Consider the following 15,235-nt stretch of genomic DNA (forward strand, 5'->3'; position numbering starts at 1 on the left):
TTAAAAATTCTACTGAAGTAAAAGTACATACATTAATCAGTAAAATGTACTTCAAAACTGAGTACTTTTGATATTTCTTATTTGATAATTTAATTATTTATTAAATTATTTGTTGTTAATACTGATGCATTAATACATAAGTAATATTTTACTGATGCAGATGGTTGAGGTGGAGCTCAGGGATCAGGAAAGAAGAAAAACAAAGTTTTGCTGCAAACCAGGCGCCTGGTTAGGTCAGTCGGTAGAGCTGGCGACCCATGTACGGAGTTGCTGCAGTGGCCTGGGTTCGAATGCGACCTGCGGCCTTTTGCTGTGTGTCATCCCCTCTCTCGCTGCCCCCCTTTCCTGTCTATCTTCAGCTGTCACTATCAAAAGAGGCAATAAAAGGCCATAAAAACAACTTCAAAAAAAATAAACCAGTATAATTGTAGGTGTCAAACTAATTTAGTGAAATAAAATGTATAATATTTCCCTCTGAAATCACCTCAAACTTGCACCGAAGTACAATGCACTGTTTGCTGAAATTAAAACATTTAAGTGTTTTCAAATTGATATCATAACAAGGGTTTTATCCAACCATCCATTATCTATACCCACATCCTGTTTAGTGTTTCTAGGGGGTGGAGTGTATCCCAGCTCACATTGGGAAAGAGGAGGGTTACACCCTGGACAGTCTACCACAAAGCAAACACAAGAAGACAACCACATAACCACTAACATTTATAGCTATGGGCCATTTAGTTTCTAATTCATCCGACCTGCATGTATTTGGACTGTCGGATGAAACCCACACAGAAAGACATCTGCCTCAAATATGTTTAAACTCTAAAAGGACCTTCTTACTGCGAGGTAACCACTGTGCGAAATATGGATTTAATATCAAAGTAATATTAATGTATTCAGTTCAATGATTCACAAATAATTGCTTAACCTAACAATGACAAAATAATTGTGAATAGAAAATCTAGTTTTTGCAATGTGACCTCAAAGAGGCCCTAGAGAGGAAGAGTGATGGGATCACCGAAATCATTAAGACTCATCATACTGCGACCATGAATGTAACTGAATGTTGTAGTTTTTGAGACATTTCAGTCTGGAGTAAAAGTGATAAACAGACCGTCCCACCATCCATAGAGCCAGACCACTAGCATGGCTAAAAACATAACATTACAATACAACAATGAGATCATTTTCATGTCTTTGTATTTCAATAGAAAAGATAACGAGCTTAAGTTGTCAATGTTGCTTTTAATAGGCACATAATTATTATTACAATTTATGTTACATTATTTACACCACTATTTGTTATTAAGGTTTATTGGACTCCTAGGTTTCAGAGGGCACAGCACAAAAAATATAACATTTGAAGAATTAGAGAAAATCACCAAAATGGGATGCTAATTCAAAAGCATGTGAGCATATCAACAGTGTCTGAAGGCAGCTCACAGTTTGGCAGCTGATTTGCCAGGCTGAGGTCCCAGCCACTTCTCTCCTGAAACAGAACAAAATGAGATTGGGCAGGAATCTCAAGACAGCTTCCGATTGAATTGCTAAACAGATGCTGAACTTCACAAATCATATAAACAAAAGATAAAAGCTGCAACACAGTTTATATGGTTGTCAAACATTTGCCCAGTCTCAAAATAGAAACTGTCTCCATTGTGTCAATAACAGTGTATTTGCATTTTAAATAGGGTGTGCAGTAGGTTAATCTTTAATCTTTAAATGATCACTTTAACATTGTGTGTTTGTGAATGATGCACTATAGTTTTACTCACCAACGCAGTGGGCCATGAGCTCAAATCTGTCAGATCCAAAAAACATCTCTGGTTTTCCATTTACATGACACACCAGCAGGGGGAAGCCAAACGCCTGGGAAGAGGCAGCAGGAGAGATTTTGTTCATTACAGTGTAATGGCTTTGTCTTTCCTACCTGAAGCTTCAAGGAGAACTGAAGGACAACTGACCCCATACTCAAGTGCATCCTGTGTTGTGCTTTTCAGCTTGTCTTTGACCTCCTTTGAGGTGGACAGCTTCAGCGCTTCTTTAATCTCGCTCTCAGACAGTCCTGCTTTCATTGCTGCCTACAAAAAAAAAAAAAAAATAGACACTGACAAAACGAAATGGTCCGTTTTAATCTTCTCAAACACAACCCGACTGAATAAGGTGGTACCTCAGACAACGATGCAGGTTCCGTGATGTCTTTGTCCTCACACCAGATCCTTCTCCACAGCTCCCGAGATACCTGCTCCACCTGCTTGTCTCCACCCTTCTCCCTCTCTTGTACTGCTGCCACAAATCTCATTGCAGACAAGGAGCCTGGGAGAAAAAACACAGAAGAATACCTGAAAATCACTGAATTATTAATGCTTTAATTGCTCAATAAAAAAAAAATAGTACCAACTGCTATTACAGCTTGTTCCACTTCCACCAGTTAACTAAATAAATCAGTTAATGTTGCTTCAAGGTGGGTCCTGTTTCTTGAGGCCCTGCCTTATATAGCTGGCCTATGTCAAGATCAGGGTTGCAACTACAACTTGTTCTCATTATTGATTAATGTGTTTCTTCTCGAATAATCATTTTGTCTATAAAATGTAAGAACAGTGAGACAGAAGAGTGACAAAGGCCTTTTAAAATTTCCTACACAACAAACAGAGGGGGAGAATAGGAGTCCCAGCCCCCAAAACAGCCGTGGTTTAATCAATACACATACACGACTAATGCTGTGTATACCTTTCTTGAACATGGCTTCGAAGGGGTCAGATGGACTCTGCAAGGGAACAGCAAAATACCCCGCTAAACGCTTCAGGTCCTCGGTCATGTACAGGAATTTGTTTGGAACCAGACCGGGGGGCTTGTTGCCTGTGGTGAAAGATATATATTATATTATATTAAACAGCATCAATAGTTCAATCCAATAGTTTAGAGGTGCCTAATACATATTTACAGCAGTGGAAGAAGTAATCGGATAATTTACTTAAGTAAAAGTAGCAACACCACAGTGAAGAAATACTCTACATACAAAAGTATTAACATAAAAATATATTTAAAGCACTCATTATGCACAACAGCTAATTCAAGAATAATATATATTATATTATTGGACTATAACTACTATTGCATTAACGTGTATATCACTTAAGTGTTGCAGCTAGTAAAGGTGGGGCTTATATAATGCTATCTTGTGAATTTACCCCCTTATTTTATCTTTTTTTATCTTAAGCTTTTTTAATATAATAGATTTTATATATTGATTATATTTTGTATTATTAATCTGAATCTACAAAAAGGAACTAGTAACTTATAAAATGTAGTGGAGTAAAAATATTATCCACAGAAATACTGGAAATACTCAACTGTAGTACGAGTATCTGCACTTAGGTACAGTACTTGAGTAAAAGTACTTCGTTACTTTCCACCACTGTTTATGTACCTGATCCTTGCATGATGCCTCCCAGAAACGCAGGTCGCAGTTTGAGCTCTATATTCCACACGTTTCTGTAGCGACACATGACCTGTAAACACACACAAACCCCGTGTGAAAGCTTCATCTGTAACTTTAAGTCTCTATCATCTTTGTTATTGACGCTGACAACAAACAAACAAACAAACAAACAAACAAACCTCGAAGCCAAGCCAAGAGTACGGAGAAACCACGTCGTAGAACAACTCGACCACTTTCTTCGATGTCATGTTGGATGTCGGTAGCTGTTTGTTTGCAGTGACACTTAAATGAAATGTAGATAAATCAGAACTCAGTGTCTTTACTCGCACTCAGCCTCAGTGAGCTGTCAGTGTGTTAAAGTTCAAACAACCTGACGACTGCTTCAGTTTAATATCAGTGCGCCATTAAACCGTGAATATAAATCACTTCTATCGGAGCAGAGTTAGCTCGTATCGCTGTTACCATTTGATACATTAGAGGTCACTAGTTTATCTGACAGCTTTGTAAACTATTGTTGCCTTTTTTTTAATTTACCTTTAGTTTCTTCTTCTATGCCTCAGTCTTACTTCTTCTTCTCTGGATTCATTAGCGGTGTTAAGACGCATTACCGCCACCTACTGTATTAGCATTAACAGTGTTGGGCTACTTACTCAAAAAATTTAATGTATTACTCATTACTCTTTGCAAAAGTAATATTATTACTCTACTTACGCCCTGCCAACAGTATTAGTTACACTACTAGTTATATTACTTTCCCCATAAAATACATAATTGTGTCCCTTCTCCACAAAATTCAGACTTATGACGATTAAAATCCAGTTTTGTTTGTTAAAATCAAAGTAATGTGAATGTTTCTATCTTCCAAAATAGTTTTCTCCACTTTAACTGTAATTTTATTACTATTACTTATTATTACTTATTACACTACCCGCTGACTAAGACTGGTTTTAACTTCAACCAAACGTCTTGCACAAACTATTTAAACTATTTATCTTTAATCTTTAAGTTTGCAAATGTACAGTCAGTTTAGTTAATTTTTTGCACACCATATTGCATATAGTGTATATATTTTTCATTTATAGTTTTATATTTTCTATTATATTTTGTTCATATTCTTATTTTGTGATTCTTATTGTTCTTGTACACTCTGTACTCTTTGCACTACATTCCCCAATGCTGCTGTGTCTGACTTGAATTTCTCCTACGCGGCGGATCAATAAAGGTACATCTTATCCTATTTTATCTTATCTTAAATGAATATTTAATTAGTTACACTACTAGTTACTGGGGAAATTAATATTATTTCTAGTAATGAGTTACTGTGTAAACCTCGTCTCCTTCACTCCACATCAGAGACCTTTTATGTGTTTGAACTGTTTGATAAAGCCCTGTGTGCTAACTTCAGATAGGTAATAACGGCCACTTTTTTCTGTTTTCTGTCTTGTCCAGTACCAACATGCTTTTATATTTTATACAGATGTCCCTCTTTCATTTAGTGGAACTTGTATATTTGTTGTCTGTTCCACAGGTGTAAATAACCAATTAAATGGTGGCTGAATTCCATTTAGCTGTTTCAGGGTCCTGACTGGTTAATTGTCACACTGTCAGGACTAACTGGGACACTTGAATAAAATGAAGTTATTGTTAATGTTATTAATACAGTTCATATTTCACCATTAATGTCTATAATTTATATATGCATGGAAGGTATCGGCCATTATGGAACTGCAGAGCTGGATTGTTAATTGTACAGGTATATAATCTTCCTATAATCATGTTTTAGTGGTATCAGTAATCACATCTTTAAAAAAAAATCAACATTCTTTTGCATATTGAACTCATTTTAATTTAATTTCTGCTGCTGTTCTCCACCTCTGTCTCCTCCCCATGTCCTCTCTTTACATCCCTCATTGAAGTATAACTGTTTTATTGACAATATAAACACACAAGTGTGAACTCTGTCCAAACATTTCAGCCTTTCCCGGCAGTTTTATATGTTTAACATTAAACTGAAATACAGTGTGAATATTTATATTAATATCACTGCTATGACAGTTAAATAATTATATTCTCAGAAATACTATTTACTTGTACAATCTATTTACATATAAGCCATCCACCAGGATAATAAAGAAGTAACCATATAGGCTAGCAATGTCTATAAGAGTATCTATCTTCCTTTTATGTCTCTTCTTGAGGACTTGCTTGATCTTTGAGCTCAGCTGGCCCCAAACTGTCAGAGAGAACAGGTCCTGGAGATTTGTCACTGAAAAGCAGAGAAAATAATTATCTCTATCGTTAACTCAAATCCTAAAAAAAAAATGTTCACCTGTTTTCATAAATCTTACCTCTCTCCATCTTTCTCTGTCTGTTGATAAAGTTTAAAAAGAAAAGAATATAAGCTCAAACCTTTCAATAAGTATTTAAACACATTTGTACCCATTGTGAATTTTTACCTTAGGTTTCTGTAAAGCACTGCTGCCACTTTTCCTGGGTACCCCAAGAGTCTCGAAAGAGTGGCTCCGCACTCGTATGGCTCTCTAATGACATAGAGTCAGAAGAAAAATAATTCAGTCAAAACAGTAAGACAGTTTCTGAAATCTTAAAAGGTGAGGGAGGCCAACATTTACCTTAAAATTTTCAATGAATCCTCCGCTCCCCTCAGATGCCCCCCGTACACCTTCTGAAGATGGGAGCGCAGATAGTGAAGGTTCTCCCATCATGCACTGGGAACGGGTGGAGAGTTCAGCCTGCAAGCTCTCTAGGAGTGAGGAACGAGTGCGGAGCTTCGTCAGAGAGGAGAGACAGGAGAGCACACGTGGCAGGGAGAAGTCAGAGAACAAGCTTGGACCTTCAGTAATAAAGAGCATTAATAAAAAAACGTCTCTTTCCTCTACCTCGAGTCTGCTGAACTGTTGAGCCTTATAGCAGGAAATCTCTGCATTGATGAGTTTGGTCAAAAGGAATTCTCTCAGCAGGGAACGCTGAAAGACAGGACAGAGGAAACCAAGACTTATCAAGCATCTCAGTTATTGATTTGTACTGTAACGATTCAGGTGAGCAAGGTGTGGCTGGGTGCATGATCAATGTAAGGCAGGCAAAAGTCAAAAGAGTCAAAGAAGGATCAAAAACTAAGGCAGACAGGACCACAAGGCAAAGGCTGCTGTGACAGTACACATGCAATATACACTAGCACCATGACCCAATACCATACTATTATAAGCAGGTTAAAAAGAACGTAAACTACTTCTACTTTTAAAGTTTAATTGGCAGTTCAAAGATACAGTTTGATTGACATCCGACATCACAGATACTGTATCATCATTTCCTGTTTATATAAAACTATGTAAGTAAGTCTGTTAGCTAATAAGATTATGGCGAATAGTGTGCAGTACACATCGTATAGAATTAGTTTGTTGTATAGATTTGGGACACAGCGGGAAGAGCACAGAAGGAATAAACAACACTAATAATAATCATCTGGTGTTGTGCCCGCTCACTCGCTGTCATGGCTTGCTGGGACACTGAGCTAATGGAACGGAGCCATTGTTTATGTTATCATGTACACCTGTGCTCTTCCTGCTTTGACAACACTCATTTTGTCATGGAATAGTTGGGTAAACAAAGGCTCTGCTACAGTAACAGAACCAATGTGTCAATGGTAACACCTGTGATTACCCTACTATTTCATGTCAAAAAGGCTGCTGTGAAAAAGGCCTATTGGGGACAACCGCTGGACAGGGAGGGATCAGCAGGTTCTAAAATAACCATGTGATGTGACATTGTATTCGGAAAAAGGAAAGAGCTTGTTGGCTTGATCCTGATCCTGATCCTGATCCTGATTCTGATTCTGATGCTGATTCTGATCCTGATTCTGACCTTGGTATTGTTTCTTACCTCTGTGAAGATGGGAGGATCCGGGAGGACTGGACCAAAGGGAGGAACATCCTCTCTGGCTGTGACAGACACCTTTGAAGAGGATAAAACACCCTGGCTGAAAATATATTTCTACCAATAAGTAACAAAAACATTGCAATAAGAAAATGCCAGTGATGGTCTTTGCATAGTTTGTCCACCTCGAAAAGCAGTGATAAGTTTATTTTCCATCTGTACCACTTGGACATATCTTGATAAAAGATATCCTTATTATAAAATGCTTGTTAGGTTACTTGTTTATGTTACATTGTTGGATTTTAAAAAACCTCCAAGTATAAATTAGTAGTAAAAGAAACTTCACATGCACAACCAGCAGCAATCAGGTGCTGGTAGGTCGCAGCACTTCTTCCCATAGCCTTCCCATTTAGTAATGTAGAGGGAAAGTGGTAGGACCTATAAGATATCTGTCTTAAGGTATTTAGCACATCCTATTCAGTCAGCTGGACATGGATATCAATTTTCTTAATGGATTATGAAAAATTGTTTAATTCTTGTGACTCTATGAGATTAATAATGCTATGTCTTTATATTAATCATGCTTTGTCTTTTGCATTATGTGTTTTATACTTTCACCTTTCTAAAAATTGTGAAACACTTGTGAAACACAATTTTGACCCAGATGCAGCCTATTTTTCACACCTGTGAGTGTTAATGTAATTTTACTGAGTGAACCTGAAGAAGCTACAGGCAAAATGTGTTGTTCACTGCTAATATGATCACAGTAAAGTCATTCCAGAGTGCGGTGATCAATTTAGATTTGTATCAGGGTTGGAAATCCAGTGTTGGTCAGCCTCTAGATAATGGGCTTTTTAGTATTAAAGGTAAAATCACTTAAGTTTGAAAGTCTGTCGCTCCACTTTTATTGATAGTGATGATAGATTCAGTGGGTGCTTTTTTTAACTTACCTGGTATGCAGTTTCACCTGTCTCCTCCGCCCTCTGAACCCTCCGGACCACCAGGAAACAGTGCAGGAAGTGAGACTTGATTACATCAGATAGAAAAGGGGTTTGGCCCTCCTGGTAGACTAAAGCTACAATGTCATTACCAATATGTCTTTTTCTTTGTAACTATGTTGGGGAGATGAGGAAAAAGAGAAAAACTGTGTGTCAGTGTCTGTTTAAGAATTCCTGTGAATCATCAACCGAGAAAAAACAGAAGGGTGGTACAGTAACTGACCTGCTGTGGGTCACCCTCTGTGAAAGGCAGTTTAGTTGCAACATGGAACATGATTTCTCTCTCATGAAAGGAAGTGAAGACTGCTTCACTCCCCGTCTGACCATGACACACATCCAGTCCTCCTTTGAATCTAATGAAGGGGGGTGAGGAGACAAAATCATATGATTTTACTCATTGCATGTGTCATTTTGCCAGCTAAACAACACCGTGCACTATACCCGGTAAAGCCTTGCAGTTGAATCGTCTCTCCCAAAATAGAAAGGAACTCTTTAAACTCCTCACTTTCGTCATTGTTACTGAGTATGTCCTCCTCTGTGAACTAGAGAGAGAGACAGATGTTGTCTGAGAGGAAGTTGGTTATGATATAGCGCCATATTTCAGTCATTTATTGCACAATTTCTTACCTGCCTGTCCTTTTGGTACAAAATACCAAACTTGAAATTAGGCGACACTCTGTGCTCATCAAATGCAGTTATGAGTTCTGGGGCCTGATGGATGAGTGAGAAGGAGATTTGAGAGGATTTGGCTAAAATAAGTCATCATTTCTTTTAGTTATTTGTAATTCTGGAGCATTACCTTGAGGTAGCTGACCACTTCAAACTTTGAGACAGTCACTCTGTCACAGAGCATCTGGAAAGAGTGGTTTTAGTATTATAGAGTATTCCTGTTTTATCCCACTTTATACATGTATTTCACTATGTTTCATAGGGATTTACAACTATTTGACAGCTATAGTTACTTTGCTGATTGTATTTTCATAAAAAAATTTACATATAAAACACATTTTATGATTAATTGTTATAAATTAAAGTACCCAAACTAGTGGAGATAAAGTAAGTTAAATTAGCTCAATCAGCTATAACAGTAAAAATGCTTCATACATGTTAATTCATGTACATAACATGAAATAAAAACATTCTGAAAGACATGATGAAAATATTTGCTTGTGATACTTAAAGTATATTTAGCTGATAACACGTCTGTCATTATTTGTCTTCCACCAGAATCAGTAGTGTGATACCTTTGCTAACTCAACAGCGGATGGGATGTTGGGGAAAAGAGACACAGAGAAAACTCCATGCAGAGAGCACTCCTTCATCCTGTAAGACAAGAAAAAACAATCTTTGCATTATTGTCAGTGATGCAGTATTGTTGGAATTAACAGTTTCTACATAGATACGTCGGTGCTAACATCTTAAACTGAAATTTGAGGTAAGCAGAGAAACTTTCCCCCCTTCAGCAGATGAATGTGAAAACAGCTCAAACATCCAAGAGAAGTAACAATAGGCAACATACATTTTTGAGTGGAGGGTGACTTTCTGTGAAATAGGAACATACAAAAAAATGTCTCATAATTTACTAAAATGGTTAAAGGTCTCAACCTTAGTATCACTCGCAGCCTGTTCTCCTCTTCCTCCAAACACACAGAAAGAACCAGAGGCCCCAAAGATGGATCCACTGCTGTGAATGAGTGATGGTACTACAGGAGGAAAAAGAAGATAAAACATAAATACCAGACTGAGGGAAGAGAATACATTCCTTGAGATTTTAGATTAAGTCTACTTACTCGTGAGCGGAAGAACTCGTGGTAGATTTTGGCCTCTCTGTCTCGCTCCATGATGTCGAAGCTCTCTGGATCGAGGCCATAGTGGGAAGAGGTGGGACTCACATCTACGAGCCTCTCCAGAGGGGGGTCTATCCAGTAGCCCCCCAACTTTGAAGGTAGGATGAGCGGCAGGTCTCCACCTATCGTCAGAAGCTGAGTCTAAAATAGACACAAAGGAGCACCTGATGATGATGAGGGCCTGTTGTTTCTGTTGTTTGGGAAAACAAATGTCATGATGTTCATAGAAAGGTCAGTGACAATACACATATGTGCGGGATCAAACCCGTATATAGATTCTCAGATTGAAAACTAACCTTCAGAGGAAGAGGGAATTCACACCGCTGCTCATCGATCCTGCTGCCCTGATGGACAAGCAGAGTATTGATGATAAGAAACCTGTGCTGCTCAGACACCAACAAACACACACACTACACAATATCAATTGTAGCGTAACTCACCTGCAGTTTTTCAATGATTTCAAACAGCTCTGTTTCCTGTTCGGAACAACGGGCAGTAGTTGTCAGGCAGAAATGCAGACGGAGAGAAGGGGAAGGAGAGGCACACAGGGAGGAAGAAGAACATGACAAACGCTTCAGTTGCAAATGGGAACTTCTCAGAAACGCAGGACATGGAAATACATTACGTATGTTTAATTAAAATGAGTGGGGAGGGTGCACGCTGAACATGATAATGATATCACCCTCTGGTTGCTGCTGGCAGAGAGGAAAGGCTTGCTCTCACTGGCAGGAGAGTCCAGGATGTCCAGTATTTTGTCCTCTGCAGATTCAGGTCTGCAGCAACAGGTTCATTCACACAAGAAGACAGCACAGGTCATCACTTCTCATTCAGTTGTTACTTTATACAAAAAAAAAGCTTGAAAAGAGCTGCAATAAAATGGAAAATAAAACCTCACCTCGTCTCATCCCCACATGTGAATCTGTCCACACTGTAAACAAGGAAGTGAGAGCTACTCAGAGAAGAAAATGAATCATCTTACATAGACACGATTGGTTATATCTAAAAAATATATATTTATTCAGTATATGTAGTAACAAGTCAGTTGACTTGTGGTGGAAAATGTCACTTCTAATATAAGACAAACAGTGTCCTTACTCACCTTCCATATGCCCCAAAAGTGAAACTTCTCTTTCTGGAGAAGGACATGTCATTCCTCTTTTCTTCCTCCATGGCTTTGGTGTCACTGTGAATGTTTGTACATGCCAGTTTGCTACTGACTCAATCAGGTCTGGCTAAGGTTGAATTAATTCACTCTATCATTCTGTCACTCCTCCTCCTCTCTGCCCCCTGCCTCTCACTCATTTAAGCTTCCCTTTCCTCCCTCTGTCCTGCTGTCAGCCCAGACAGGCAGCATTAACCCGCTCATGGTCACAGGTGCAGCGGATGCAACAAACTACAAAACGGACACGGTCAGGCTTCACACCCATCGATTCTCGTGCTCGAATAAACGCTGGTGGTGGTTTCTCAGACTGGCTGAACTTAAACACAGACTTGTATATAAATAAAGAAATGGGTGAGACATTTTCTCCGGGACCTGTTACCCTTTGAGTCAGTGAGGATCATCAATTATTGACAGCACACACACAGTGAGGGTGAGGAGAGAGACAGCAGGGGAGGTGAAGTAGGCATCAGGATAGGGAGAGAGAGAGAGAGAGTGGAGTAAGAAAGAGATATTTGAAAGAAAGAGACAAACAGAGAGAGGAGGTGTGCACATTTAAATGGTGTCCCACACAATACAAGTTACATTTCTATGAACTGTACCTTTATTGAATATTGTGGTGAAAGAGGTTTGCACAGTCATATCAAACTGATCAAAGTGAAATTTTGGACTAAAAAAAAAATGCTCACACAAGAAGCCCTCAGATGCTTTACTTAAGAAAACTAATGTAAAAATTCTCATTTACTCACATTACAAGTTATATTAGTATAAAAGTAAAAGAACGTGTGCAGAAGAAAGTTTCCCATAAATGTTATTTTATTTTATTTTATGACATTATTAGATCATTATCACAGCTACATTATTGTACCATTACTTTATTTACTGTTTATTACTTTTGTTTGGTTAAAAATTGTATATAATCATTAAATGTGTACTCACCTCCAGTCAGTGTGAAGAGCTGATTAAGAGGATGTTGTTGGGTTTTAAATGGCTGCAGAAGCAAACACGTACAATGACTGTACAATACTGTAGATTATTGGTCATGCTGAATATTATATTTAAGGCAATGAATGTAACCCAGAATTAGGAAGTGGTATTTCTCAACAGATGCAACCATTGCTTCCTTATAAGCTATTATAACAGAACAAAATGTCACAAATAAAGCTGGCATTTAATTGTTTTGACATCTCTTTCCATCTACGTGTTTTGTTCTAAATTCCCCTTTTTAAATTTTTTCCCTGATGTATCTCCTCTACCCTGCTAAAATGTACTTTTTGTTTCTGTTTCCTATATTTCACACAGATATTTAACACTTTTATTTGTTTATTATAGAAAATGTAAAGCTTTTTTAACAAATAGCAGAAAGGTCCTTGTCAGGTTATTATATTTATTAAATATTAATTATTACTGATTACCCTTAAGTGTATGCAGCATTTTAATAGCTGAGGTGCAGCTCATTTGAACTTTGAAAAAAGTGGAATTAAAAGTAGTAGTAAATATTTATTTGAATTGGAAGTATGAAATAGCATAAACTAAGAACAGTACAACACATTTTTATTAAAATACCATGGTCCATACCACCGCTGTTAATTACATATCTTAAATAAATATTGTTTGTCTGATTTTGAGCTATAATTAGATCTGTTATAATAATTGGAAATCAGTTTAAGTTAAATCCCGTTACATATTTTTGTATGTTCAGCCAATAACAGTCCATCCTCTGTGTGTTAAATGACTCTCTATTAGTGAACTGTTTGTGCCTATCTCCAAAGCGCTCCTTATCAATTGGCTACTTATTTACAGAAAACGGATTCAAAATTCAAAATGCCCTTGAATACACTGTCTTTACAGCAGTTTCACATGGGAGGCGCCCGTGTGTGTAAGGAGCCAGGCGATTGGATGTTTGAAACGTCAGTCATTTGTTTACTCCGCTCTCATTGGTCGGAATCCAAAACAATGACTTTGTGGCCCCGCCCCCTCGCACTGCAGCACTGGATACCCCGCGGAAGTTGGTTTGCAGAGTGAGGACGGGATGTTGTTAATTTGTGTGAAATAGTGAGCAACGCGTCGACGTTTCTCCTGTAGTGTTACCGGACGGTTTGACATTGTGTTGCAGAAACAGAGGAACGGTAAGAAAGTAGTTATTTACTCAACTATATATCGCTCGCTTTGATGCAGGGCAGAAGAGGGGCAGTCCGGAGTGAGCTAGCTGGCTAGTTAGCATTGGTAATTAGCCATCAACGTTGAACTGTAAATATACTGTAAACTACAGTCTCTGGAATCGGGACGTTTTATTAAATATCACAACATAAAGCTACACATTTAACTGCTGCCTTCGCAAACTCATTAGTTAGCTGTTCCTTTGTGTACCTGCACTGTCCACCTAGCGTTGGTGGTGGTTTTATTATTAAAAGTACTTAATTACATAGTTGATGAGTATTTTGAGATGATACTACCTGTTGCATATTAGCTATTTAGTGACAGGTAAGAATGAGAGAGTCCAGCATTAATGTTCAACAATCTCATCGCTGTCTGGAGCAAGACATTGAACAGACCACACTCACAGTATGTCTTTATGTCTTGTAGTCTTGCCTGTCACTTGGTTATACTGTGTGTTTTATTGGTATGGAGGTTCATGTGTCTCACCTGTCCTACACACAGGTTGTTGATGCAAGATGTTGGAGTGTGGCATGCTGGAGAGAGACAGCCGGGCCCTTCGGAGACACTCTGCTACTCTCTGCAAACAGCTGGTGGTGGATGCACTGCTCATTCAGTCCTTACAGGCTGAGGACATCCTGACAGAGAGCATGGCAGAGAGCATCATGGTATGTGAGCACTCGTATGTGGATATCGGTTCCCTTTAGGAGCCGCAGGAATAAGTAGTCTGATATTTCAGGTGACTGTGTTACTTATGTGAGCTACCTACACATTGAGTGATCGATACACCTGCTTAAGTTGCTGTCAGTAGGTTGTTGCTTGGCTGCCAGTAACTTTGGTTAAGGTTTACGGTCAAGTTTATGTCCATGGGTAAAACCTGGGGCCTCATGATGTGTCACTTGAATTTCTCCGACAGGGGATTAATAAAGGTTTATCTTATATTGTCTTATCTTATGAGACGGTACGGTCTAAAGATGATTATAGGGAACGTATTTTGTATTTAGGGACCGAGCCAGCGACCGCTGGAGGTCCCTATTGTATTTGCTAGAATTCTTATTCTTACCTATTTTTAGCCCCTTCGACTGCATTTTTGCCCCCCTGAACATATACCCATGTCTTCCTTAGGCATCGTGCACAATTTCAGGCCATCGCCACAAGGTGGCGCTCTTTAAAATGAACAAGTTTATATCTCCGCATCGGCACGTGTGATTAAAATGAAACTTGGTACGATGCTTGCCCATGGCTCCCTGAGGCTCGCTAAAAAATGTGTCAACAATCCGCCACTAGGTGGCGCTCTGGTGGCATGGTAAATCACTGTGCAGAGACCGTAATAGTTATGAATATGAAATTCACAGGGCACGTGTAGACTGGTGCCTGTAGCTCACATACCAAAAATCATGTTTGTTGTGTTTGTAACGTGTAACGTGCCGAGACGTACAGAAAAGCCTCTTGGACCCATACCCCAAACCCCACAGGAAGTCGGCCATTTTGATTTTCATTTTCACTCTCTGCGGCCATTTTGTTTGTCATTTTCACTTTAGGCAAAAAAAGAGGCCATTTTGAACTGCGTGGTCTTTTTTTGCGTTGTATTTGAACGAACTCCTCATAGGGGATTTGTTGGATCTACTTCAAAATTGGACAGTACAATCAAAAAATTTTGTTGATTAAACGCTGTGCTATTTGTGACTGTACGTTGAAGGGCATGTCCGTGGCATGCCGTCAAAGTTGGCCATTTTGA

General features: G+C 38.7%; 3 protein-coding genes across 4 annotated transcripts in view; 1 reads left to right on the forward strand and 2 right to left on the reverse strand.

Moving 5' to 3' along the window:
- Positions 1-1,228: 1,228 nt before the first annotated feature.
- On the reverse strand, positions 1,229-4,056 carry LOC118336121 (glutathione S-transferase kappa 1-like). The gene is made up of 8 exons (XM_035672703.1): positions 3,980-4,056; positions 3,625-3,727; positions 3,434-3,515; positions 2,734-2,862; positions 2,174-2,319; positions 1,968-2,084; positions 1,779-1,872; positions 1,229-1,492 (listed from the first exon to the last, which is right to left on the reverse strand). Exons 2-8 carry the CDS (start codon positions 3,691-3,693, stop codon positions 1,443-1,445), a joined length of 687 nt encoding a protein of 228 aa, XP_035528596.1. The 5' UTR covers positions 3,694-3,727; positions 3,980-4,056; the 3' UTR covers positions 1,229-1,442.
- Positions 4,057-5,282: 1,226 nt separating this feature from the next.
- si:ch1073-90m23.1 (rap1 GTPase-activating protein 2) lies at positions 5,283-11,702 on the reverse strand. The gene is made up of 19 exons (XM_035672622.1): positions 11,281-11,702; positions 11,077-11,109; positions 10,864-10,954; positions 10,622-10,657; positions 10,478-10,525; positions 10,125-10,322; positions 9,940-10,037; positions 9,579-9,657; positions 9,134-9,187; positions 8,962-9,045; positions 8,776-8,876; positions 8,558-8,687; positions 8,287-8,448; positions 7,343-7,414; positions 6,343-6,429; positions 6,076-6,231; positions 5,902-5,985; positions 5,794-5,813; positions 5,283-5,711 (listed from the first exon to the last, which is right to left on the reverse strand). The coding sequence occupies exons 1-19, from the start codon at positions 11,349-11,351 to the stop codon at positions 5,627-5,629; spliced, it is 1,689 nt and encodes a 562-aa protein (XP_035528515.1). The 5' UTR covers positions 11,352-11,702; the 3' UTR covers positions 5,283-5,626.
- A 1,627-nt stretch (positions 11,703-13,329) lies between these two features.
- casp2 (caspase 2, apoptosis-related cysteine peptidase) overlaps positions 13,330-15,235 on the forward strand; it is a 10,555-nt gene continuing 8,649 nt past the window's right edge. For both annotated transcript variants that reach the window (XM_035672652.1, XM_035672653.1), the window contains exons 1-2: positions 13,330-13,469; positions 14,002-14,165. In XM_035672652.1, the coding sequence (XP_035528545.1) occupies positions 14,016-14,165 (150 nt within the window). In that variant the 5' untranslated portion in view covers positions 13,330-13,469; positions 14,002-14,015. The remainder of the gene's footprint in view (positions 13,470-14,001; positions 14,166-15,235) is intronic.

This window comes from Morone saxatilis, unplaced genomic scaffold, assembly GCF_004916995.1.
Source record: "Morone saxatilis isolate NCDOM2014 unplaced genomic scaffold, NCSU_SB_2.0 Contig24, whole genome shotgun sequence".
NCBI classification, from domain to species: domain Eukaryota; kingdom Metazoa; phylum Chordata; class Actinopteri; family Moronidae; genus Morone; species Morone saxatilis.